Genomic DNA, 26,008 nt, shown 5'->3' on the forward strand with positions numbered 1-26,008 from the left:
TCTCAAAAAAAAAAAAAAAAAAAAGTTAATTTCTTAGTGAAATGAGGATTTAATATAATTACATCATTTCTAAAGATTTCATAGTTTAGGCAGGAATTTAACTCAATGATAGAACACTTGCCTAACTAGTGCAAGACCCTGTCTTTGATCCTCAGCACCATGGGGGAAAATTTTAAAGACCAATGGAAAAAGGAGGAAAAGCAAACATGATTTTTTTAAAAAACCATAAAACATACGTTGGATGCTGCATCATTCTCCTCCTTTGAACTTCCATCCTCTGCATCACTTCATGAGGATGCAATCTCTGTGCTGGAGGTGCTGTGGCCGGAATATGGTGTGAAATTGGCTGGTGTGTAGGAGGAAGATGCTGAGGGATCGGTGCAGCTGTACTGGCTAAATGAGTTGGGGGTGGGGGTGCCACAGGATGAGATGTTGCATGAGAAGATATTTGAGAATGGAAAGCATGTACAGGATGAGGAATAACATAATCCACTTGAGGTGGAGGCTGAGTCTGAGGAGGGGGATTTCCATGAGAATGAGGGCAAGCAGAAGCTTGATGGTGAAGTGGTCTTGTCAAAGAAGCATCTGCAAGAAAAACATTCAGGTATGTTACATAGGTACTATGCAGTAGAATTTATATTGATGTTTTATGAAACATTAACACACAGCTAATGTTTATGAACACTTTATTAGAGGCCAAGTCTATTCATGCAACAGAGTTTTTTTCTTTATGAATAATTTTATCTGTGACAATCTATTTACATAATAGACTGTTTTCTTTGAATAATCTTGGATATTTTCAATACATACAGAGGTTTTTCAGTATTTTTTCCTGATTGTACTGGGCATTAAACTCAAGGCCTTGTGCATGCTGAGCAAAATGCTCTGCCACTGAGCTACCTCCCCAGGCCTTTTACTCGGGCAGTGTCTCTCCATAAATTGGTGAAGCTCTCCTCAAACTTTCAATCTTCCTACCTCAGTCTCCTGAGCAATTATGATTTTAGGCACACACCACTGTGTTTGGCCACAAAGTTTTACTTTCCTTCACAGCTTTGCGACATATTATCACAGGAATATATCAAAACTTTCTGAAGAAATCCCCATTGATGAAAACTGGAAGTACCAAAATATTGTGGTTAAGCCTGTATGTGTATCATTCTTCCTGTGCTCACTCTCTTTCATATACCTACTAGTATACACACAAATGTACTTGCAGACCATTTTTATAGCATAAAATACTATAAGTAGTAATGGATCTGAGAGAATATCAAATTCATATGCTTGCTGACAAATATCACTCCTAAAGGTTACACAATTAATACATCCAACAACCACAGGATTATTACCTCCACATTATCATTAAATTTTTAAATAAAGGTAAATCTGAGAAAAAAATCTTTTATGGACTACTTACATTTTTGTCTTCTCAGATTTATCTGTATATATTCTTTGTCTTTGGTGTTATTCATCCTTTCTTAATGATTTGTTAGTATTCTTTTTATGTATGGAAGCTTTGTCAAAAAGAATATAAACATTTTTCCAAACTATCTTTTTTTTTTTGCCACACACCAGTTTTTTGCTTTTCCATAGTCAAATTGTGGGACAGGGAAATAGCTCAGCAGTAGATACACACTTGCCTAACATGTACAAGGTCCTGGGTTTGATTCCAAACACAACAACAACAAAAAAAGGAAGGGAACCATAAAACACACAATTTTTAAAAAATTGCAACAACTGTTATTTTATAAAAATACATGAGTTATTGGTTATAAGGCGGTAAAGAGAAGAGAAGAACCTGCAAACTTTCTGGGCACAGTTGTAAAAATAATTCTTCTATTGCTGCTGCTACTCCTGTCTTTTCCTGTCCCATGTCACCCCATGTCATTTTTCCTGAGTTATATTAAGATGAAGGAGGCATACTTGCTAGGAAACTGCTATGGAAGTAAGCCCTTAAATAAGATGGTTCCTTGAGGATGTGGGAGAAAAGGTACACTCATGCATTCTGGATGGGACTGCAAATTAATACAACCACTATGGAAAGTAGTATGGGTCCACACCATATGACCCAGCACACTCCTTGATATTTATCCAACAGAATTAAAATCAGCATATGACAGGGATACATGCATACCAATGTTTAAAGCAGTGCAATTCCCAACAGTCAAGTTATGAAACCAGCCTAGGAGTCCCTCAATAAACTAACAGATTAAGAAAATGTGGTATATATACACAATGGAGTTTCATTCAGCCCTAAGAATGAAATTATGTCACTTGGAGAACATCATGCTGAGTGACATAAACGAGACTCAGAAAGTCAAGGGCAGAGTGTTCTCTTTCATATGCAGAAACTAGAGGAATAAGGAATTTAAATCAGCAAGGGTGGGGGGAGCACAACAGGAAGAGGTTTCATGAATATAGAATAACAGAATATAGAAAGTGAACTGACAAGGGAGGAGGGGGATGGGAAAGGGAGGAACAGAGGAATGAAATTAACCAAACTATGCAATGTGCATATATAAAAACATACCATAATAATTCCACTTCTATGTATAACTTTAATGCACTGATTAAAAAACATTTTTAAAAAAATAAAATGAGCTGGGGATATAGTTCAGTTGGTCACAAAGCCCTGGGTTCAAACTCCAGTACCACTTTAAAAAAAAAAAAAGATGGTTCCTCTAATTTCTTCATTCCAAATCTTTATATTTCAAAGATGCTGTTGAAAGATTTGAGGAATAGTCATCTCTTTTAATTTAGGAGATCTGCAACTATGTGACATGTTAAAAAATGTGTTTGTTGGATCTCACTGGGAAACATTCTTGGTAGTCTGATATGGAATGATGGCTATTTTCTAGTTTCATACAAAAGGATTTTCTTCAATTTTTAATACTCTTGTTCCATTCAGCAGAGGCAAAAGTTAAGTAACCATAACTTACTCAGACATATTTTCAAAGGCAGCCTTATTAGTGTGTATTTTTAAAGGAAAACTTTCACTAAACTCAATCCAAGTTATGAGGTTAATTTTTAAACCAATTTTCTAAAAGTTGTTTTCAAATCAATGCTTTTCTCTTCAAGAAGGCACAATGCTCAGTAACTATGATCATAAAAATAGAAGTTATTATGTTTTATTAAATTCACAGCATTTTTCCAGCTTCACTTCAAAGTATTCTATCTCTATAATCTTTATAATCATTAAAAACAGAACACAATATTCATAAATATTACAAAATATTGAAGTTTTGTTTCAGAATGAATAGATTTATTTAACTCCCCAGTCAACATTTTAATTCACTGTTCATTTAAACAAAACAGATTGCTAACTAGTAGAAAAGTGACACATTCTGCCTTCTCACTGACCACTTCTCTTCCCTTTCAATTCTGTATATGTTCTTGTGATTTTTAAAAAACTGTATAAAATATACAATTGTCAATTACACATAAAATTTTTAAAAAGGGTATTCATGAAAGTTCATCATGTCACTTGCAGATGCAATAGTATCATCTGTTCCAACATTATACTCACTAAATTCTTACAGCTTAAGCATATACTAATCACTCAATGATAAATAATAAGTAGGTTTATTAATATATCTTATCAGTACACCTTAATAAGATAACAAAACTTTTAAAAGAGCATTTCAAGGACATTAGCTTTATCACTTCATCAAGATCATATACTTTTCAAGAGCAAGAACACATTTTCTTATGGCACTATTTCTAGTGGCATGCATATAAATGGGTCTAAGACAGAAACCTTTTCACTTGGGTCAGAACTTCACAAGTTATAGCCAATCAGAATTATTCCTGTTTTCTCAATGTGAAGAAACTGAGGACAAGGAGGTTAAATAATCTGCAGCTAATTAGTCTGAGCTGCAAGGTCAACTCAGATCTATCTAATTTTAAATCTAGTTCCTTACAACCCCACTGTCTAACTCAGTTCAATTTAAATGAAAACAGATCTAAGAACCATATGTTTGTTTCACATATAAATTAAAGCATATTAGAAAGGTTTAGAAAAGGAAATATGGGGGAGGATTATGTGTGTATATGTATAAATAAACTTCACTTAGGAAAAGAACTTTAGAGCAGGGTCATCAATTTCTCTAATATAATTCAAATTTCCTACCTTTATCCTCATTCACAGACCTCAAATGAGGAGTATAAACTGGTATGACCCCTTGAAGATAAATTTAACAGTTCTTATTTGAATGTTTATTTCTTTGACACATCAATCTCATTCCTAGGAAGTTAATCCTACAGATGAACAACTACAATTTAAATATGCATCAACAGAGGACTGATTTAATATATGGTGGAATATTATGAGGATATTTAAAAAAAAAAAAAAAAAAAAAAAAAGGGAAAGGAGATAAAAAAGAAGGACAAACACCAGTGAGCTCTATTTTTATTTTGGGAGGGCAGGACTGAACCCAGGGGCACTTGAACCCTGAGTCACATCCCCAGTCCTTTTTATTTTTTTCACTTTGAGGCAAGGTTTCCCTAAGTTGCTTAGGGTCTAGTTGCTAAGTTGCTGAGGCTGTCCTTAAATTTGTGATCCTCCTGTCTCAGTTTTCCAAGTTGCTGGAATTACAGACAAGCGCCACACACACCCAGCTGAGCTCAACTTTTATATGCTAATATGGAATATATTAACACATATTGTTAAATTTAAAAACAAAAACAAGAAGCAGAATAATATGCTTGGTATGGTTCTGTGGGGTTTTTTTAGAAGACACAAGTATATTCTTATTTTCAAAGAAAAATTTCTACAATTTTTGTAAGCTATAAAGGTCACCACCTCTGAAGAACTAAAATTAGGTAGGGAAAAGGGTCATTTAATTTTTCATTTTACAACATTCTGCAAATTTGAACTTCTAAGAATGTATACGAGTTACTTTTATGATAAAAGTAAAACAAGCTTAAGTCTAAAACATTTATTTTTTATGAGGACATTTTAAATGGAATGGATTTATATGTTGCTTCAGTATATCATTTTTAAAGGGGAGGGAAAGGAAATCACACATATTATATTCTTAATAAAAGAAGATCCATCCAATTAAAGATGAATACCAACAATTATTACAGAACAGCACCTGTATTATCACACCAGTGTTCATACACAGAATCTGCCATAGGTCAATGCTCAATGCTTTGCAAAAACTACCTCTGTTTTTAAACCTATTTTCCAACTTATATTTTATATTTTAAGAAGAGGTAAATAATATATCACCAGCTTCACTGTATAAATTCTGACCTGATTCCAACTGTGTCTACAGTACAGATTTTTAAAGTTATTAGAGTGGAAGAAGAAATTCAAGAATATACATAATTGAAAAATTATTCCTGGTATATAATCAGAACAAAAGATAAATTTCCTTGTCAATTTCTTGGTTTATTCCTGGTATAAATATTTAGTGTTTATTATCTAAGTATTTAATAAGCTTCCATTTGATTACTGGCTTATGATCTAACAAAATATTAAATAGGGTACAAAGCCTCAGGTTATTTATCATTTCTTAAGATATCTAAATGGACTTAAATTTCTACAGAAAAGCTATGCCTAGTTCCATTTTTACTGCCTGCAACAAACAAGTATAAAATCCCTTTCCCTGTAGCTCAGTGGCAGAGAGCTTGCCAAGCGTGTGAGGCACCGGGTTCCATCCTTAGCATCACATAAAAAACAAAACAAACAAAATTAATTAATTAATTAAATAAAGGCATGTTGTCCATCTACAACTACAAATTTTTTTTTTTTTTAAAAAAAACCCTTTCCCAAATGGCAAAGCACTCTGTCAAGGAATTCTGTCTTATGCCTCAGTTAACCATTGAGAATTTTTTTGTACTATACTGTGCCACGAAATACTACTTAACTTTCACATTTCTTCAGTTACTCCTAAAGAATAAGTCTAAATTCATTATATCTAAATTCATTAAAACTTCCTTTATAAGAATCGAAGGTGCCATTCACTGTACCCCTCAGTTTCAGAATTATTAAAATGGGAAAAATACACCCAAATAAATATTTAAAAATTTATAAATTAGAATTTATGAAAGATTATTTCACAGAGGAATGTACAATGCTTCCTTTATATGCCTCTAGGTTCTTTGCCCACTAAATTTATACTTACAAGGAGGTGGCATATAATGTCGACATGATGAGAGAGAGGGTTGTGGAGGGGGCTGGGGCTGGGGTTGTGCAACCATGCTCGATCCATAACCATCTATTGATAATGGCTGACTCGGGGCAGCAGCAGCAGCCTGATGGCCAAGGATTGCAGCTCGGGAAGAAGAAACAGGGCAGCAGGGGTCAAATGCAGATGCTCCATGAAAACCACCACTTCCATGACTTCTGATACCACTGTTGCTCAGGTCTACTGGCAATGCCTGCTACATAAAGAGGAACTATATTTTATCTTTCTAAAGTTTTGTCAAAACATTATTTCATATTATATTATAAAAGTACTCCTTTAACAACCTAAAAAAATAAAATCTTTGAATTAATTCAAAAATGGTGATTCTTAGTGTTAAGGACCTACTGAATACCAAGAAAATACAGCACAACTCGGACTGTGAAAATAGTGGTTTTATACCTAAAATCTAAAATCAATTTTTAAAAATCAAGCATAAGATCATACCACAAGATGAACAAAAGTTTAGCATACTATTTTAAGGTCTACTTCTCTTACATTATCCACATCAGACAAAAAGAGAAAGAAACTTTAAAATCATACTTTTATATTCTCCTTTATCTCAAAATTATGACTAGTAACATACCCTTTCACTAAAAACATTAAGTATTAGGTTAAAAACTTACATATCCCAAGTTTCTAAAGTGTCTCATAAGCAAGCAATTCACTGAAAATTTTAATCATGCAAACAAAACTACATTATCAAAAAAAAAAAAAAGGGCATAAGACTATGAAGACTAAATCATGAATTAACTTTGCCTCACTTAAAAAAACAATTAAAAAGTATCTAGGTGTTATGGTACACACCTGTAATCCCAGCTACTTGGGAAACTGAGGCAGGAGGATCACAAGTTCAAAGCCAGTCTGGGCAATTTAGCAAGACTGACTCAAAAAATAAAAGGGGCTGGGGATGTAGCTCAGTGGTAGAGTACCCCTGGGTCCCATCCCCAGTACCACAAAAAATTCATTAATTAATTAATTAAAATTAAACCTATGCTTCCTTTTATCAGGAGTATGATTTTTATGGGAAAGTCTTGATTACTAAATTGAGAAATAAATGAGTACAGAACCCATCTTCATTCATCAATAAGTTTTCTCCCCCAAAAGCACTTGAAAGTACACAGTAAGATAATGTCTATAACAATCTAAGCTGTATTTCAAAATAACTAGAAGAATCTATAGATTCCCATCAAGTAAGTACAAATGATATATGTTTCAGGAAATGGAAATGCTTATTACCTTGATTTGTTCATTTCACACTGTATACATTTATCAAATTACTGTATTGTATACCATAAATATGTATAATTATAATCCATTAAAATTTTTAATCCTATTAGAACACTTTTACCTCACTCTAAAGTAGATTGGAAAAAAAAAAAAAGAATTGCAGGCTGGGGCTGTATCTCAGTTGTAGAATGCTTGACTCGGACATGTGAGGCACGGGGTTCCATCCTCAGCATAACATAAAAATAAATGAATAAATAAAGATTTTTTTAAAAGAATCGCTTCTTTGTATTCTTAAATACATGCCTACTCTTAGGCTTAGTATCGCTGTGCTTTTCAAAATGTGATCAAAAGAAATAAAGATTCAGCTGGGTGTGGTGGCGCACTCCTATAATCCCAGCAGTTATGGAGGCTGAGACAGGAGCATTGTAAGTTCAAAGCTGGCCTCAGAAATGGCGAGGCACTAAGCAACTCAGTGAAACCCCGTCTCTAAATAAAATTCAGTATAGGGCAGGAGATGTGGCTCAGTGGTCAAGTGCCCCTGAGTTCAATCCCAAATACCAAAAAAGAAAAAAAAAAGATTGATTTAATATTACATATGAATTACATATTAACTGTTCAATACTGGAAGCTGAGGCACTAGAGATGAAGCTAAAATAATGATCTGTCAGAGGCCCAGGTCACCTAACAGTCTACAGTGGAATGACAGAGGTCTTTTCACTTTCAAAGGATCAGGAACAACAAAAACAAAAATGCTAAAAGGGAAGGGAGGATGAAGGTGCAGCAGGAGCTGTCTGAAGGAGAAAAGGAAAAGACCCTCTCCTCCATACTACATGCACACAGTCTATTAAGTAAATGTCTGACTCATTGTCTTTACCAATGAGTTGACAAATACAATGTGTGTCCTCAATTCAGGTAAACAGGGTTTAAGAATAATATTATGTGGCTGTAAATTTGTTTATGACTTACATCCTTCCCTATTGCCCTACCACTCAGACTAAAATTGGCATGTGGAATGGAATATCATCATCCTAAGAAGGTGACCAATATTTTGGTCACCAAGATCTTGTCTTCATATCTGTTCAGAGATCAAAATAACTCTTCAAAAATAAAGTAGGATGAAGGTCCTCCTAGGAAGATCTGAGGGTAAAGTTTAAAGACTAAAAGGGAAAAAACAGCAAAGAGAACCCTCTTCTTCATAATTCTTATTCTATAAAGAAAAGAGGGTAACACAAAATGGGTTCAGAGATGGGAAATATTACTTTACACTGATTATAAAGGATGTATCACACTAATTATTAAAGAGAAAGTCATATGTAAAGGAGTAGAGTAAATGCTCTCAACAGAGTCAAGGGACTACTGCAACTTCGGACAACAGGCCTGAATTTTTGTTGCCTGCCCACAATCTGAAACTCAATCATAAGACATCTACACAATCACAAGTCCTCAGATTGCTTGTTTGCTTCTTCTATTCCTTAACTTCCTGATGTTCCAACATAAGTCTCAAATGGAAACCATATGAAATTAAATCTCATGGGGATGTGGCTAATTCCAGAAGCTTTCAAACATATATTTTGAGTTTTTATACAAACTTCAAACTGATTATCTTCAAAATCTCACTGTTCACTTCATTCTCCACTGAATACCTAGGATCCTGCTGATTCTTCTCAAGTTTAATTTGTTGTCCAACTAACCTCTATTTACAGATGGCCAAATAGGTTACATTTTACACTAAACAGAACTGAAAGATATTCTAACCATAATTATCTCATGTTGAAAGAAAACATTGCTTATACAACTGATCTCTTAAACCAACTGTATTTATTAATTCAGCAACAAAATTCTGTGAGTGACAGACTCATCTTTTAACAGTTCTTTAACAAATGCAGGAGAAACTGGAAGACCAATGTTTAAACCATTTTTCTACAATTCTTATAAAACCTCCTTTGAACCCAAATTTTCTAGTAAAAGTAAGTTTTACTTTTCAGCAAGCCCTTTCCTTCAGTTCACTGCAGTTTTTCCTGAGGCTACCACCCACACACCGAAGAACAAAACAGGTCCAGATAATTAGTTAATGCCTTAAACTGTTACCACAACCAAAAACATCTAAAACCTCAATCACAGTTTCTGCTAAACACTTCCAAGTTTCCTCCTGATGATTGAAGGCAGCTTCATTTTTTAAGAGAACAGTCTCCTTCTTTATTATTTTTAATTGGTCAGACCCAGAAAACACAGTCATCAATATTTTAAAAAAATCAATCGGGTACTGCAGGAAGGATCAGCTGATACAGAAAAGCAGTTGCTCTGAATTTTCTTTTTGACTCTTTTCCATCATGTTATATGTCAAAGTTAGATTTGTTCCCTAAAATTACATCTTTTGGTTTTTACAGCATAACAATACTCACATTTATAGAACAATTACACAGAAAAAAACCAACGAAAGCTAAAGTAGCAATATAGTACCTGGCTTCATTTATTCATGTGATCATCAAGGCTAATTTAACATCATTTGACATTTTAAGCACTCAACTAATAATATCAACCAATTGACTTAATTTTAATTTTTTTGCTGGAGACATATTTCAGTTCTCTAAAACTAAGAACTTCATCTGCTTCTGAGAATCTTTGCTACATGTTTGCACCTAAGAAAGATGTTTATTTCTAGCTGCTTGCAAATTATAGTGAGCTCTAGAATAGGAGGTAGAGCAATAAAAAAAAAATAAATAAAAAAAAACTAAAACTTTTCTAATTTCTCACTAATTAGGGACATTATATCTCAGCACTTTATTTGAAATGAAATGCCAAAGATGTTTTTGCCTATATTCTAAAAACATCAAAAATCATTTCAGAATTTAAAAAGTGATTTTTACATTATCACTTCTGATTTTTCATATTCTTGTTCCCCTCAATTATTTGCAGCAATTTAGACCATGTGAAAAAAAGTAAACTTTAAAATTGTTCACAAACCACTAAATTAGGTCATTTCTGCATGCAAGAATATGACTTAATTAGTTTATAAAAGTTATCATTAGGGTATTTTTCCACCACCTCTTGAAAGCATCATGCTTTAAAAGGGAAGAAAGGAAAAGAGGGAGGGAGAAGGGGAAAGAAATATTAATTCATCAAATACCATACCTGGTCATGGTAGCTGGTACCAGAACTACTATTTGCTCCACAGGGTGCTTGTACTTGTGGAGGTCTTTCCACAGGGCAAGTAGGATCACTAAAGGAAGGAGAAACTGGGACAGCAGGATGGGGAGTGTGGTGGTGGTGATGATGATGTTGAAAATGGTGACCATGCTGCTGAAAGCAACTTGTGTGCGGATGTCCTAATGCATGGTGATTCTGTGATGACCCTCCACACGGTGAGTGCTGGGGACAACAGGAAGGTAACCTTGGCATTGCAGGAGGGCCAGTTTCTGTTGTAGCACTAGATGCAGTCCTCCTCGAGTCATCTTGAAACAGAAAATGCAAAAAATAATTCAATCAGCAACTATCACTGTGTAAAAACAAGTACTATGTATAAATAATTAACAACTGTTTGGTAAATTAAATCTTTGTAAATAAGAATGCTACAGTGCCACATTCTTAATATATACTTGAGAGGCAGGCATTCTACGAGATGGGCTATATGGCTGGCCTTAATATATACTTGATATTATAATTTTGAGCAATGAGATTCACTGGGATTTTCCTAAGTGTCTAAATTCTTGAGAAGATTCATATTTACAATTTACCATGATGTATAAATCTGGCAACAGATCATCTTTTTCTAGATCATAATGAATTATTAATTACCAATAAAACTGCATTATAAAAATTCTAAAATATCATGTGAATTCTTCCATTAAATGCTACAAAGCAAAAAATCTTCCGAACCCCAGGAATCCCTAGTCACAAATCATTCCCATGTAATACATACTGCTATGTACTTAAAATCTCTCCAGACAAAACCAAGCAACTCAGAGAATCTGGCAGTCTTATTAACTGTCAACATTATTTCCTTTCCTTTGGCCTCTAAAGTTAGAACTAATGGAATACAGACGACTCTAATGGTAAAAAAAATAATAATAATAAAGTGCACCTTATAATCATCTAGAAAATTAGGGTCAAATGGTGGGCGTAACTGCATGTAGTCAAGTGGACTTGGGTTATAATCCTGAGGCTGAACAAGTATTTAAGGGGTAAAATGATTAACAGTATGGCTTCAAAAATGAAGGCTGAACTTAAAGCTTACCACCTATGATACAGCTTTGGCAAGAAGAAAAATACTTGCTCTTTGGCCATAAAGAGCTCGTTATCAAGCACAGAAAAAACTTAGGGTATAAATCAACCAGTTGTAAAGAAGCTCTGGGTTCTAGCATAGAATAAAGGAGTGTTGCAAAAAATGTAAACAATTATCATCAACTAGACTGTAAGTTCTAATAAGACAAAAATTTACGCTTTGGTCCCAATGCTTAAAGTAATATCTAATAATATAATGTGTAATCAACAAATATTTGTTAAATAAATGAAAATAAACCTTATACATGCATAATTCAAAAAGAAGATGCAGAGGTCAGGCAAATGAGTTGTTTTGACCAGGTTGAGTTTGAAGTGAGTGCCCTATGGTCCAAGGAGATATTTACGAAGTATTAAGATATGAAAACTTAAAAAAAAGACAGTTGTCTGGAAACAGAATGGAGGATCATCAGCATACTGGTGACAGGTAAAAACCCCTGCAGTAATGAGATGGGCCAGTGACAAAAGAGATGAGAACACAAATCTGCAAAGAAAATGAACATGAAAAGGAGATTGTTGTCAGATTTTTAAAGAGCATGTTTATTCATTCTGAAAGAAGTCAGAAGCACATTAGAGCAAAGAGTTTTGGGGAAGAAAATCTACTTTAAGTTTACGCAGACATAATACAAGTACACCTGTACATGTAAGAAGAATAGAACCAGTGAAGATACTAAAGACACAGAATATAATTGTTAAAGCGATGACAAGAGAAGGGCTAAGAAGGAGAGAGCATACATAAAAGAATTAGAAGGGCCAAGAAAGGAGTTAAGAGACCAGGAGTTAGGAAGGGATAAGTATAGATATACAAGTTATTATAGAGGAACTGAAAGTTGCATAAGTTTGTATATGAGAACCTTCATTTTTTATTTCTTTCCCTCTGGAGGATGAAAGCCTTGAGGAAGAGAGGAGTGTTTTGGAAAAGAGAGGAGAAGAAAAGGAAACTGATCAAGAAATAGAAGACTATGGTGATTTACTATTGAAAGCCCAAGACTAGATACTATAAATTGATGGAGGCACCACTCTGCTTAGACCCTTTTATGGGCACCATTTATGGGATACTAGCAAAACTAGATGGCATTATTGATTTAAAGTTGGAAATCTGTAAAAAGGGGGAGAGTGCAAGTTTTAGGAAAAAATAGTTAAACTGATGCTCCATATGGTATTGGAAGGAAATGAAGAAAGCAGTATTGAGAATCTTCAATGTAGTCTGATTAGCTATATTGACTTCTTTCAGGTTTATGCAGACCAACAATCTGGTATGAAACAATGTTGTCCTGATATGAGCAAGTATATCTCCAAGATGGTCATCAGAATGGAGCAATATGAAGAAAGGGTCATTCAGAGGCTGTGGTTGTGGCTCAGTGGCAGAGCGCGTGCCTAGCATGTGTGAGGGACTGGGTTCGATTCTTAGCACCACATATAAATAAATAAAGGCCCATCAATGACTAAAAAAAAATTTTTAAAAACTTAGGTAGAGAAGTTGTTCCCTAAGAAATTAAATGTGAGTTGTGAGTAAACAAAGATTGTAAATGAAAGCTCTGGGGCCATTTTGAAATAAAGTTGGGTCAATGTGACATAAAATGCAGATAATAAGGTTACATAAAGCCATCAGGAGACAGGGAATGAGAAAAATTCAAATCTTTGTCTCAGAGATTATTACTGACTTCAATCAAGGCATTTAACTTTCTGAATTTCTTCATTTGTAAAATGGGAAGAGTAATAACAGTATCAAGAAACTGTTAAAGGATTAAATGATAACACATAAAATAACATATAACATACCCAAGTAAAGTACTGAAGGGAAGAATATATACTCAATAAATGAAATAAAAGCCCATTTCATTTCTGCCTACATTTTTTTTGAGAGTACAGTATTTAAAAGATATCCCTAAGAAATCTAAATTCTGCCATTAGTTTTTCAGAGAAAAGAGTACTTCCCTAATCTACCCACAAGTAATTTTCCAATCTGGTGAATGCAAGTTATAAGAATAGTATAAAAATTAAATGAGATACTATTAAAAGAAGAAAAATCATATAAAATATATGGTGGTTTCATCAACAATGTTGATTCAGTCAATCTATAAGCTACAGGGTTTATGTTGTCCCTCTTAATAAGCAGCTAGCAAATTCCTACCTCAATACCACTGTCCAAAAAGAGAAAACTACCTTGAGGTTCAGTTAAACAGCTGATAGGAGAGGGCCAGAAATATAACTGCTAAGTGATACACAAGAAATAACTTGTAATAGACATAAAATTATAAAACTCTTCAGAGGTAGTATAGCTCTCAATGATAAGAGTACACGCTTAGCATGTTCAAGGCTCTGGATTCAAACCCCAGCAGTAAAACAATAACAATGGATTAAACAATCATTTGGATTAAACAATCATTTCTGTGACCGTGGATTAAACAATCATTTCTTTTTTATTATTATTATTTGTATTTAATTTTGTTTATCGCATTTTCTACTGTATGAAAGATTTTTTTTAAGTTAAGGTATTAGGGGCTGGGGTTGTAGCTCAGTGGTAGAGCACTTGCCTAGCACATATGAGGCATTGGGTTAAATCCTCAGCACCGCATAAAAATAAATAAATAAAATAAAGGTATTGTGTCCCTCTACAACTGAAAAAATATTTTAAAAAAATAAAGTTAAGGCAATATGTATACACACATACACAGTAAAGGGCACAAATATTAAGCACACAAATATTCTCCTCTCAAGCCATTTCTGTCTAAATAATCCCCACTCCAGTCTTTATCATCCCAGTTTTTTCTGTTGTTGTTGTTTTTAACAAAGAACTCTTTTTTTTTTTTTTTCTAATTTGTTCTTTGTAGATATACTTGACAGTAGAGTATGTTTTGACATACATACATGGAGTATAACTTCCCATTCTTGTGGTTGTACATGATGTGGCGTTACACTGGTAGTGTAATGGTAGTGTATTCATATATGAACATAGGAAAGTTATGCCCAATTCCTTATTCTTAGACATCATTCCTTAGATGTAATGCCAAAACAACAAGCAGCAACAATGAGAGAGAGTAAATGGACATCACCAAATACTTTAAAATTCCACCCTCATTTTCAATTATTTTGGGTGTATATCTTGGAGTGAAATTGATGAGTCATATGTAATCTCTATGTTTAACTTTTTTATTAAAATTTGGGAATAGAAGCAGGTGCTCTACCACCGAGCTATATCTGCAGTTCATTCATCTATCTATTGGGACAGGGTTCCACTAAGTTGCCTGAGCTGGCCTCCAACTTGTGATCTTCCTGCCTCAGCCTCCTCTGTAGCTGGAATTACAGGCAAGCAGCCAGGATTACAAGCATGAACCACTGCACCAGGCTATGATGTTTTTGTTTGTTTTTGTTTTATTTTGTTAGCAGGGATTGAACCCAGGGGTTCTTAACTACTAAGACACATCCCCAGTCTGTTTTTTTTATTTTGAGACAGGGTCTCGCTAAGTTGCTAAGGCTGGCTTTACAGGCCACCATGCCCAGCTGCTATGTTAAACTTTTTGAGGAACTGTCAAAGTGTCTTCCTCAGCAGCTATGCCATTTGCATTCCTAGAGGCTTTTTGCGAGGGTTCCAATTGCTCTACATCATACCAGCTCTGGTTATTCTGGGTTTTTTTCTTCTTTCAACATTACAGTCACCTTAGTAGGTATTAAATGGTATCTCACTGTAGTTTTGATTGGATTTCACTAATAACTAGTGATGCTGAGCATCTTTACATGTGATTCTTTGGTCCTTTGGATATAATCTTTGTAAAAATATCTACTCAAGTCTTTTGCCCATTTTTAAAATAGATTGTTTTTGTTAAATTTTCATAGGTCTTTACATATTCTAGGTACTAGAACCCCTATCCAGATACATGATTTGCAAGTATTTTTCTTATGTTCAATACAATATTTTTCACAAACTTCACAGTCCTTTGATGAACAAACGTTTTAAAATTCTGACGAAGTCCAACTTACCTAGTTTTCTTTTGTTGCTCACTCATGTGTTTGGTTGTCAGCCATTTACTTTTCCCTAAGTTCATTTAGTTATGCTACAATACTTTGGCTTTGGTCACATATACATACAAATTCAAATATGAAATCATAGTCTAATTCTAATAAAATACTACTTTGTCACATATAGAAGTTTATTATAAGAATATAAGAATATGCTAAAGATGCAGTTCAGTGATAAAGTGCCTCTGGATTCAAATCCCAGTACTAAAAGAAAAGGAAAATATATATTTTTATACACACACACTCTTGCTGAGACAACTAAAAACTTAACACTTAAAACAATACTTTCCCCTACCAAAAGTAAAATAACGAAAGTCCTCCTCAACATACTTTTTTTTTTACATACCTACTATAGAAGTACCAGTTGCACTATTGCTTGTAAGAGTAGTTGAAGTCTCTGATACCGCGGAAGGCTGACTACTGGTGACAGCTGATGCAGTATCAGAGGGTTGCTCAGAGGTAGATGGAGTTGAATTGTTAATGGAAGCGCTAGTAGTTTGTGACTCCATTCTTGCAGAAGTGGTTGGTACTACAGTAGGTTCTACAAAATAAAAATTTTTGTCTACTTAACATTTCGCAACGGAATAATAAGGGTTACAGTTTAATTCATGTTAACATCTTTTTGTTAAATATTAAAGTAAGAAAACATTAAAAACATAAACTCTCTTGGAATATATTTAAAAAGCGTTTTTGTTTTTTTGTTGTTGTTGTTTTGTTTTGTTTTGTTTTGTTTTTAGGTGCTGGGGATTGAACCCAGGGCCTTGTGCTTACAAGGCAAGCACTCTACCGTCTGAGCTATCTCCCCAGCCCCAAAAAGCGTTTTATGTATAAAAATCTTTCATAAAAAAAGCATTCAGAAAGCTAAAACCACAAAAGCAAACTGAATAAAATATTATTACATTTAAAAACTTTAACACACGTGCATTTAGATTATCAAAAATGGTTTTAGAACCAAAGGCAGAATGTTTTCTCTGATAAGTGGATGCCACTTTCTCTGATGGGGTGGGGGGCAGGCAGGGGTCGAGGGGTATAGGGAAGATGAAGGAACTCTGGATAGTGCAGAGGTGAGTGAGGGGAGGAGTGGGGCCATGGCGATGTGAAGAATGAGACATTATTACCCTATATACACGTGTGTGTATACACACACACACACACACACACACACACACACACACACTACCAGTGTGACTCAGCACTATTTACAGCCAGAGGAATGAGAAGTTAAACTCCATTTGTGTACAATGTGTCAAAATGCATTCTACTGTCCTGTATAACCAATTATAACAACAAAAATAAATATAAATTTAAATTTAAAATAAAAAAGGTTTCTAGGTATGTTCTCTCATTCATCACAAACAAAGCTATCCCTGTATGCTTGATCACAGGCTGTCAAAACACAAATTGTACTTTCTCTGGCACAGTATAAATTCCAAGGTCAGACTGCTTGGACAGCCATTCTGATTTCATCACCACAGTATGACTGTAGATAACTTATTTTTAACAGTCTCTACTTCCTCCCAGGTAAAACTGAGAAAGTAATATAATTTTCTTCCTAGAAACGTTTGGATGAACTCATAGAATACACATAGAATACAATTCATATGATGCTTTAACGTACAGTAATCCCTTAATAAACATTAGCTATGATTTTTAGTATCTATTTTAATCTCATTTTCCATGCCTCCTTATGTATTTTCAAAAGTTTTTGTATAAACACAAATAAAAAAATTAAAATTTTTACTAATATTAATATTCATGAACACTTTAATAAAACAAAATGCAAATGAGTTAAATTTCAAATATATGATTATAAAAAGATTGCTTAAGATATTTCATTTTGAGCTAGGCACAGTGGCACACACCTGTAATCCTAGTGACTTGAGAGGCCAAGGCAGAAGGATCACAAGTTAAAAGCCAGCCTCAGTAACTTGATGAGGCCCTGAGCAACTTAGCAAGACTCTGTCTCAAAAATAAAAAATTAAAAAGGGCTGGGGATGTGTCTCAGTGGTAAAGCACCCCTGGGTTCAATTCCCAGTACCAAAAAATAAAAAAGATATTTCATTCTGCCAAGCATGGTGGTGAACAACTATAATCCCACTGACTTGGAAGACTGAGGCAGGAGGATCATAAATTCAAGGCCAACAGCAACTCAGCGAGGCTCTAAGCAGCAACTTAGTGAGACCCTGTCTCAAAATTAAAAGTAAAGGGCTGGGGATATAGCACAGGGGGAAAGCTCCTGAATTCAATTCCCAGTACCCCCACTCGAAAAAGAAAAGATATTTCATTTTATCAAACTGCCTATTTCATAATTCTACAGTTACTATTCCAACTTACCATCTTCATCAACAGTAAGGTCCACAACTTCTGCAGCATTCTGCCTCAAGGGCTGAATTACAGTAGAAATCCTACTGCGGTTCCGTGGCTCCTGTGGTCGACCTGTATGAGAACTTGAACCTTGGCTCCAATGAGATCTGGAGTGTCCAAGGGTTGAACGAGACCTTAAATGATATCAATATTAAATTAGTAAATATAAATAAAGAATAAATTTAGTCACCCCAGAAACCCATAAACCTTTTTTACAAAACAAGTTCTTCATGCAAGAGTTCTCCAAATTAATAATAGAAATAGAACTAAAACTTATGACTAGCATAATGCCTGGCATTCTAATAAACTTTACTGAATGAATACATCATCAATTAACCAAAAAAATTAAAAAATGCTCTGCTGAGAGTCAGGCACACACCTATAATTGCAGCTACTTAGGAGGCTGAAGCAGGAGAATTGCCAGTCTCAGCAGTTTAGGCAGACCCTGTCGCAAAATTAAAAATAAAAAGAGCTGGGGATGAAGCACAGTGCTGAAATACCCCCAGGTTCAATCCCTAATACGGGGGGGTCGGGGGGGGTGTGAAGAAAAAGAAATATTGTGTTAGACCAATAGTATAATATACAGGATTCTGTTTTGAGAACACTGCTGTCTTCAATTATTATTTTGACTATTCACCTTGATTATAATTAACTATTTGCATTTTATGGTAACTCAAAATTATTTACCATTAAAAAAAAATACACTTATGTCCACATGATCTTGTATGTTTAGCCCAGGTTGGATTTGTAAACATAATTTTGGGAACCCTAAACCAAGTTAAGCTTTTGGTACTGTCCTAAGAGAATACAACAGACACCAGAGAGGTATCCTGGGGTTAGTATAGGTAAGGACACTGTGTAGCTAGTTTATTAGTTTGATATTCATTAAAAAAAAAAAAAAGAAAGAAATCACTTGTTTAAGCTGTTTTATCCTTATAAAGCATCGAATCCCAAACCCTAAACAATCTGTTTTTCACCTTTCTTAAGCATATAGCACAGTTCTAAATTACTTATAGGTATACTTATATTTTAAAGGATTGACTATCATGATTCTAGACTGACCTTATACACATATAGTATGTAGATCATGTAATCCAAAGGCTCCAAGAGAAAAAAATAAATCACTTTTAAAAGGTGGGGCCAATAAAACACAAATGCTTATGCAGTTTTTTTTGTTGTTGTTTTCTGCCCAAATTGAATGCAAAACTGGTAGAAGCTTGTGATCAGTGTGTATGGAAAAGTTCAACCAAATCCATTAATACACAAAGTCATCAAGGGCAGTGAGTTTGCACACTCAGAAAACAACCCCAAACTTCAAACTGGGATGAAAAAAATGTCCTCAATAATTATACAGCCCAGGAGTTTAAAAAGAGTTCAAATTTTAAGATGAAATTCTCAAAGAAACAGGAACATAAATCAATGTCTCAGGATAAAATGGTTTTATATGATGAGCGATCTCACCATTTAAAATTACTGAAAAGCCAAGAGGCTATGATGTCCATTACCTCTGGGAAGCTATTATTAACTGTAGAAAGTTCTAGGTCCACTTTGCAGTTACTTTTGTGAAAGCATCATAAGAACCTCCTAATTCAAAATATTCAACTGGATTGGAGCATCAGCAAAAAACTTGGTGTTTGAAGACAGTTTCACATTGGTCTTAGTGGCTACTATGTTTAGTGGCAGCTGCCAAATCCTGATATGAAAAACTCTGAAACACAAAAGCACTCTCTTAATAGCAAAGGCCAAGAGCCAACATGACAGTAAGTAACTATAAAAAAATAACTACAGGTACAGAGAATGTGGCTCAGTGATAGAGCATTCGCCTAACATGCATCAAGGTCCCAGGTTCAACTCCCAGCACCACAAAAAAAAAAAAAAAAAAAAAAAAAAAAAAAAAAAAAAAGGAAGAAAAAGAACTATGGATCATGGACTCTATTACTTGATTAAATGCATCTGCCTGATCATCAAGCATCTCCATAACAAATAAGATCCAGAGTTCCACAGGAAAAAACAGGTGCTAATTTTCAACAGTCCTTAAAGCTCCAAAAACTTTAAACAGTGTGGTGTTAAGCACTATACAATCACAGCATGTGTGTGGTACATTTTGTCTTGTATCAATTTACATCAAACTTTGGGGAAATCACTTAAAATTAAAACAATCATGGACAGACAGTGCTCCTTTCCATGCCATTAGAAGTAGAACTCCATGAGAAAGTGGCAAGTGGAAAAAAATCTGAGGTGTATTTGTAACATGCTTCAGAAATGTGAATTTTTAAAATTGATAACAACATATTACTATGCATTGTTCAAAAGCATTTAAAAACACATTCCAACACAAACGTTGATTCATCCACAGATTAGTCTTGTATATCAAATGTAACAGCAACCCTTTACCACTACTAATCACCTAAAGCATCTTAAAAGCCATGTTATGATTTGATTTGGTCAGGATGTCAAAGTGATCCGGCAAAAGGGATGTCATTTCCAATTATTCATCAAAAAAATGAGAATTTTTCATTCATTAGTTTAGAGCTTAGACATAATTACTGAATGAAAAATAAAAAGTCATGTGAAAAAAAAAAAAAAGTCATGTAACAGAAAGGATTATTTTACATCAATACCCCCTAATATTTTCCTTCACTTTTAATTTTAGTACCAACCCCAACTAGGTGCAGTGGCTCATGCCTATAATTCCAGCTATTTGATAGTCTAAAGTGGAAGGATCCTAAGTTCAAGACCATCCTTGGCAACTTAAGAGAGACGCTGTCTCAAAACAAAAAATAAAAAGGGATAGGGATGAAGTTCAGTATTAGAATGTCCCTGCATTCAATCCCCAATATCACAAAATTAAAAAAAAAAAAATTTAGTGCCATCCCCAATATTTGTGTATTATTCATATTTAAATTTCAAAGGAGTTCATGAATTCTCTTTAACGTAAAAAAATTCAATTTTGTAAAACAACAAGTAAAACTATTGTTTATCTAAAGCAATGACTCTTAGCTCTCACTGCATACTTTAAAAAATTCTAAGCACCAAATTCTAGTTCTGTTGGTCTAGGACAGGGTCTAGGGAACAATATATTCTTTTTTTATAATTTTTCCAGGTAAGTCTAACACAGCCCAGTTTGAAAACCACTAATCTAAGTAGAGGTATGTTCAAATTAGGTCTCTAAGAAAAAAAATTGTCCATGGCACAAGTTTAAATAAGTTTAATAATAAAGAAAGAAAGACTAAAGTTTAAATAATTATTTTTAAAACTTCAAATATACAACTAGGAATTAAAAGCTCACCGATAGCTTTCTCCAACTGTTACAATCTCCACTTCACTGTCAGTTGAGGTAACATTTATTTCTTCATTGGCAGTGACCTGGGGAGTGAAGGAAGCTTCTATCACCACAACATCTTCATCGATACTTCCTGAAAACAAAAGAAAAATATTTAAAGGACATCCATTTGTAAACTAATTATAAGGCAGAAATTCTTATTTTTACTTTGAAAACTATGTAAATCATAGTGAAAGGAGAATTGTACGATAATTTATTTTGGATAGATACTCAAGAGAAGAGTCAAAGCTGCTATAACTTCAGAAATTTTAAGCATTACAAATGAAAGGAGCAGAAACAAAAGCAACTGGCTGTAGAAAGATACTTTTGATAGTAACTAGCATCCACATGTTGAGTAGTTATAGTACCATAATTAGTATGTGTAAAGAATATGAGCTCCTAATTGGAATTAGGTCTGAATTACAAATGTTGTTTACTGTGTGCCTGGGAAAGTCTTTAGAATTACTGAAGCTTCAGTTTCTCAATGGGGCTTAACACTCCGGATATTGTACATGACATAGAGAATGTGCTCACAAATCAGAAATATATACTTAAAGTGGATGAATTTGTTTTCCTACTCTTAATATTCTTACTGTGGGACATTTTTATCACAGACATTTGTATTATGAGGTGACAGAGGATGTTTTAAAACAATTATCAGGTGATAAGATTTTTTTTTAAAAAAGTCATTTATCACCACATTTGTGGAAAATCCGATAAGAAACACAACACAACTTTTATTTTTTAACCATTTTATCCATTTTTAATTTTAGTAGCATTAAGTATATTTGAATCATTATGAAACATCTCTAAAGTTTTTTCATCATGCAAATCTGAAACTCTACCCATTATGACCTTCCCACCCCCCATAGCACCATCACCATTCTACTGTCTGTTCTGAGAATATAACTATTTTAGATGCCACATAATAGAATTACACAGTATTTGTCATTTTGTGAATAGCTTATTTCTCTTAACATAATATCCAACAGAAATGAAAACATAAAAATTTGTACCCAAATGTTGATTGCAACATATTCACAAGTAATACTAGAAACAATTTAAATGCTACAAACTAAAAATGAATACATAAAATGTCATGTATCCATACACTAGAATACTATAAAGGAACTAATAAAACAAATAAAAACTAATTCCTGATCTAAGGATGAATCAAAAAATTATGCTAAATGAAAAAAGTCAGACATAAAAGACCACACACCTGTAATCCCAGTGATTAAGGAGGCTGAGGCAGGAGGGACACAAGTTTGAGGCCAGTTTCAACATAGCAAGACCTTACCTCAAAATAAAAAAATAAAAAATAAAAGGGCTGGGGATGTAGCTCAGTGATGGAGCACCCTGGGTTCAATCCCCAGTACTGCAGAAGAACCAAAAATGGAAAGAAAGAAAAAAAAAAAAAAAAAAAAAAAAAAAAAACCCACATATTATGATTTTGTTTATGTTTTAAAAAAATGAAGGGTAAGAAATGAAGGATGGTTGAGGTTAGTGACTGATATGAAATAATGAGTATGTGGGAGTTCAGTGCATATTTTTATTTTTTTAGTATGAGAATTTTTATATAAAATCATGTCCAAAAATTCACAAAAAAACCTCTTTTTTTAACAAAAAGATGGAAAGGCATATTTGCAAATTTAGATAGAAGGGAAAGGAATAGTCACAAATTTAGATAGAATTTCTCCTATATGATCATTCTAAGCGTTTTTTTATTGCTTACAACACTTTAGTCAATACAGTATGGAGCACGCTTAAGAAACAAACAACTATTGGATAAATTTTCTGAGTACTATTTTATGACATAAGATAAAACACTATCTGTAATTTGAGGTAGTTCCAGTGATAGCATAATTCACGGAGTCAGGAAACACTGTATCTCACACAAAGTATATAAAGGATAGTATGCTCTGGAAAACTGTGCTTCAGATTTTAGAAAAAAAGTTTCAGCAAACATCAGGATACCAATGTCTGAGATACCTAATTGTGTGAATAAAATTATTTTCAGGAAATGGGGTAACAACAGGCAACATTTCTACATTAACATTTAATATTTTATGTGTAAATAAATAATTTGATCATGAGACACCTTCTTTAACAGTAGTCCTAAAAGTTTTTTATTTTAAGGTAGCCAAAATTGTTTATTCTCCACAATGGGAAAATGGGACTGGCATACTCAGATTCTTTTATTGATAGCTTATAAGTCTAAATAAGATATAATTGATAAATACCTACTAATTAAAAGTTAGTGAGTTATAAAGAAATCTCATATCCACAATTAATAGGAAAACCCAAGGTTTTAGGGTTGTAAAACAGGCTAAGTAGCAGTTCAGATAAGGTTTACTGAAAGATCACAGAAATAGATCACTAAAATGAACATCTATTCTCACACCTTGCTTCTATTAGGTTATTTTCGGATACTGAAGTTCTTAACAAATATCGTAGGGAACAAAACAGAATGTATAAATTCTCTGCCAAACTGGAAATTATTCAATAGCTGGGAATAACTGAATGGTCAATAAGCCATACCAATAGCCAAGTGAAATATCATTCCTTAAGATATGTTTGCACAGGTATGAAAAATGCATGTACAAAGCTATGCAATGCAGCAAATATCAACGAAAGCTGGCTAAATTAAATTCTGGAACACCCATACAAAGGGAACTATGCAATCATTAAAAAAATAAGGAATTTCACATGTTGATATGAAAAGACCTACAATATTTATTTGTTCTTGTATATGCTTCTACATTTTCTGAGGGAGATAAGAAACTGTCAACAGAGATTGCTTCTGGATAATAAAGAATGGACCCTCTGAAAAGGAGATAAGTTCTTACTTCATTTTCTCAGTACTCTTAAAATTCCATACCATGTGAATGCTATTATTAAATCTTTATTTAAAAAAAAAATGGTTCAAAACAAAACACTTGTCTAGAAACGAGAAAACATCAGGGGTACTTCATTTCAACTTTTTAGATTTGTGTTTCCAGAAATAAACACTTAAGAGTAATGTCTAAAAATAATGCAGCTGAGCCCAGCACAGTGGTGCACACCTGTAATCCCAGTGGCTCAGAAGGCTAAGGCAGGAGCATCACAAGTTTAAGGCCAACCTCAGCAACTTAGTGAGGCTCTAAGCAACTTAGTAAGATTCTGTTTTAAAATAAAAAAATTTAAAAAGGGGTAGGGATATAGCTTAGTGGTAAAGTGCCTCTGAGTTCAATTCCTAAAACCAAAAATAAAAATAAAAATAAAAATAATGTAATCGAAATAATGTAATTATACTAAGAAACATGATTTTCTAAATGCTATAAGTATTAAAATTTTAAAATGAATTACATTTGCACTAAACTTGAATACCTAAGAATATAAAAACCCTTTCCTTCCCAGAAACAGACTTTCATTTACTATATTCTCATTCCTCTACAAATACCAGCTCCTTGAACTTCTATTTCACATAACCAACCACTACGTCTCACTAATTTCAAGCAGAAATTGGGCTCTAATGCTCCCTTCCCCAACACTAGAGTCTTCAGATCCTGACCGTGTGAGAAAAATGTGACAACAATGCAAGACAAGTCCTTTTCTCACCTCCCTCTTTCTCAAGAGACCTCAGGAAACAACTGCTGTACATTTTTCCCAGTTGCAAGTGATCTCAACAAAGTCGTCTTAAAACAAATATTCAAAAAGAATTTTTTTTTTTTTTTAATGAACTAAATATGGCTAAATAAGAAGCTTACTGATTTTAGGGTTCTGGCAAGGATAGAAAAACAAAAATGACAAAGGAAGATACTCATATGGAAGGAAAGAGAGACAAGGGAAGGAAAATGGCACATACGAATAGTAGACTAACAGGCTCTGACCCTGACAAACAGAGTATCAGGCAAACTTTCCCATCAATCTTAGAAAACATATTCCTAGTCCTTTTCTTTTTTTTTTTTTTTTTTTTTTTGCGGTGCTGGGGATCGAACTCAGGGACTTGTGCTTGCAGCGCAAGCACTCTACCGGCTGAGCTATCTCCCGCCCTATTCCTAGTCCTTTGAAAAGCTCTCACTATGCGCCAATGCCCTTATTCCCTAAATTCAAAAGAAATTAATCTTGGTTCCCTTAGTGCAAACTTAGTTCTTCAATATTCCCTCCAACACAACTCTTTAAATTATTACAAATACAAAAATGATGCATTAAATTGGGATGATCTGTATACACAGAAAATACATATATTTCAGAATTATCTGCACATACTTATTGTATGAATAGTATCTATTCAGTATGTGTGTTTCTATAAAAGAGAGTACATGAAAGTACATATGCAAGTGCTATTCCTCCATCATCTGCTCTACTGAGCACTGTCATAACCAAAAGTTTACAAGTCCTAATATTTAAATAAGTTACCATTCAAATCCTTTAAGGTATTTTTCAGCTGTAAAGACATGACAAAGTGACAGTGGATAATAAAAAGTGTCTTTTTAGTGACTAAAATTTTTGTATGATTAAGTCATATAGGTATCTGAAAAAGTAGTCACATAAGCTAAACATACTAAAGAAAAAGAAGTACTACAGGGAAAAAAATTTGTACCATAAATCAACAATTCATCTA

At 33.9% G+C, this 26,008-nt stretch overlaps 1 protein-coding gene across 11 annotated transcripts in view; it reads right to left on the minus strand.

Moving 5' to 3' along the window:
* The window catches only part of Rnf111 (ring finger protein 111), a 120,887-nt gene that overhangs the window by 11,539 nt on the left and 83,340 nt on the right, over window positions 1-26,008 (minus strand). For 9 of the 11 annotated variants that reach the window (XM_047541203.1, XM_047541201.1, XM_047541204.1 and 6 more), the window contains 6 exons: window positions 21,370-21,496; window positions 18,051-18,214; window positions 16,063-16,257; window positions 10,551-10,870; window positions 6,129-6,387; window positions 237-585 (listed from right to left, as the gene is read on the minus strand). In XM_047541203.1, the coding sequence (XP_047397159.1) occupies window positions 237-585; window positions 6,129-6,387; window positions 10,551-10,870; window positions 16,063-16,257; window positions 18,051-18,214; window positions 21,370-21,496 (1,414 nt within the window). The remainder of the gene's footprint in view (window positions 1-236; window positions 586-6,128; window positions 6,388-10,550; window positions 10,871-16,062; window positions 16,258-18,050; window positions 18,215-21,369; window positions 21,497-26,008) is intronic. The other 2 variants (XM_047541202.1, XM_047541207.1) reach the window with 1 other exon arrangement.

Source organism: Sciurus carolinensis, chromosome 2, assembly GCF_902686445.1.
Source record: "Sciurus carolinensis chromosome 2, mSciCar1.2, whole genome shotgun sequence".
Lineage (NCBI taxonomy): Eukaryota > Metazoa > Chordata > Mammalia > Rodentia > Sciuridae > Sciurus > Sciurus carolinensis.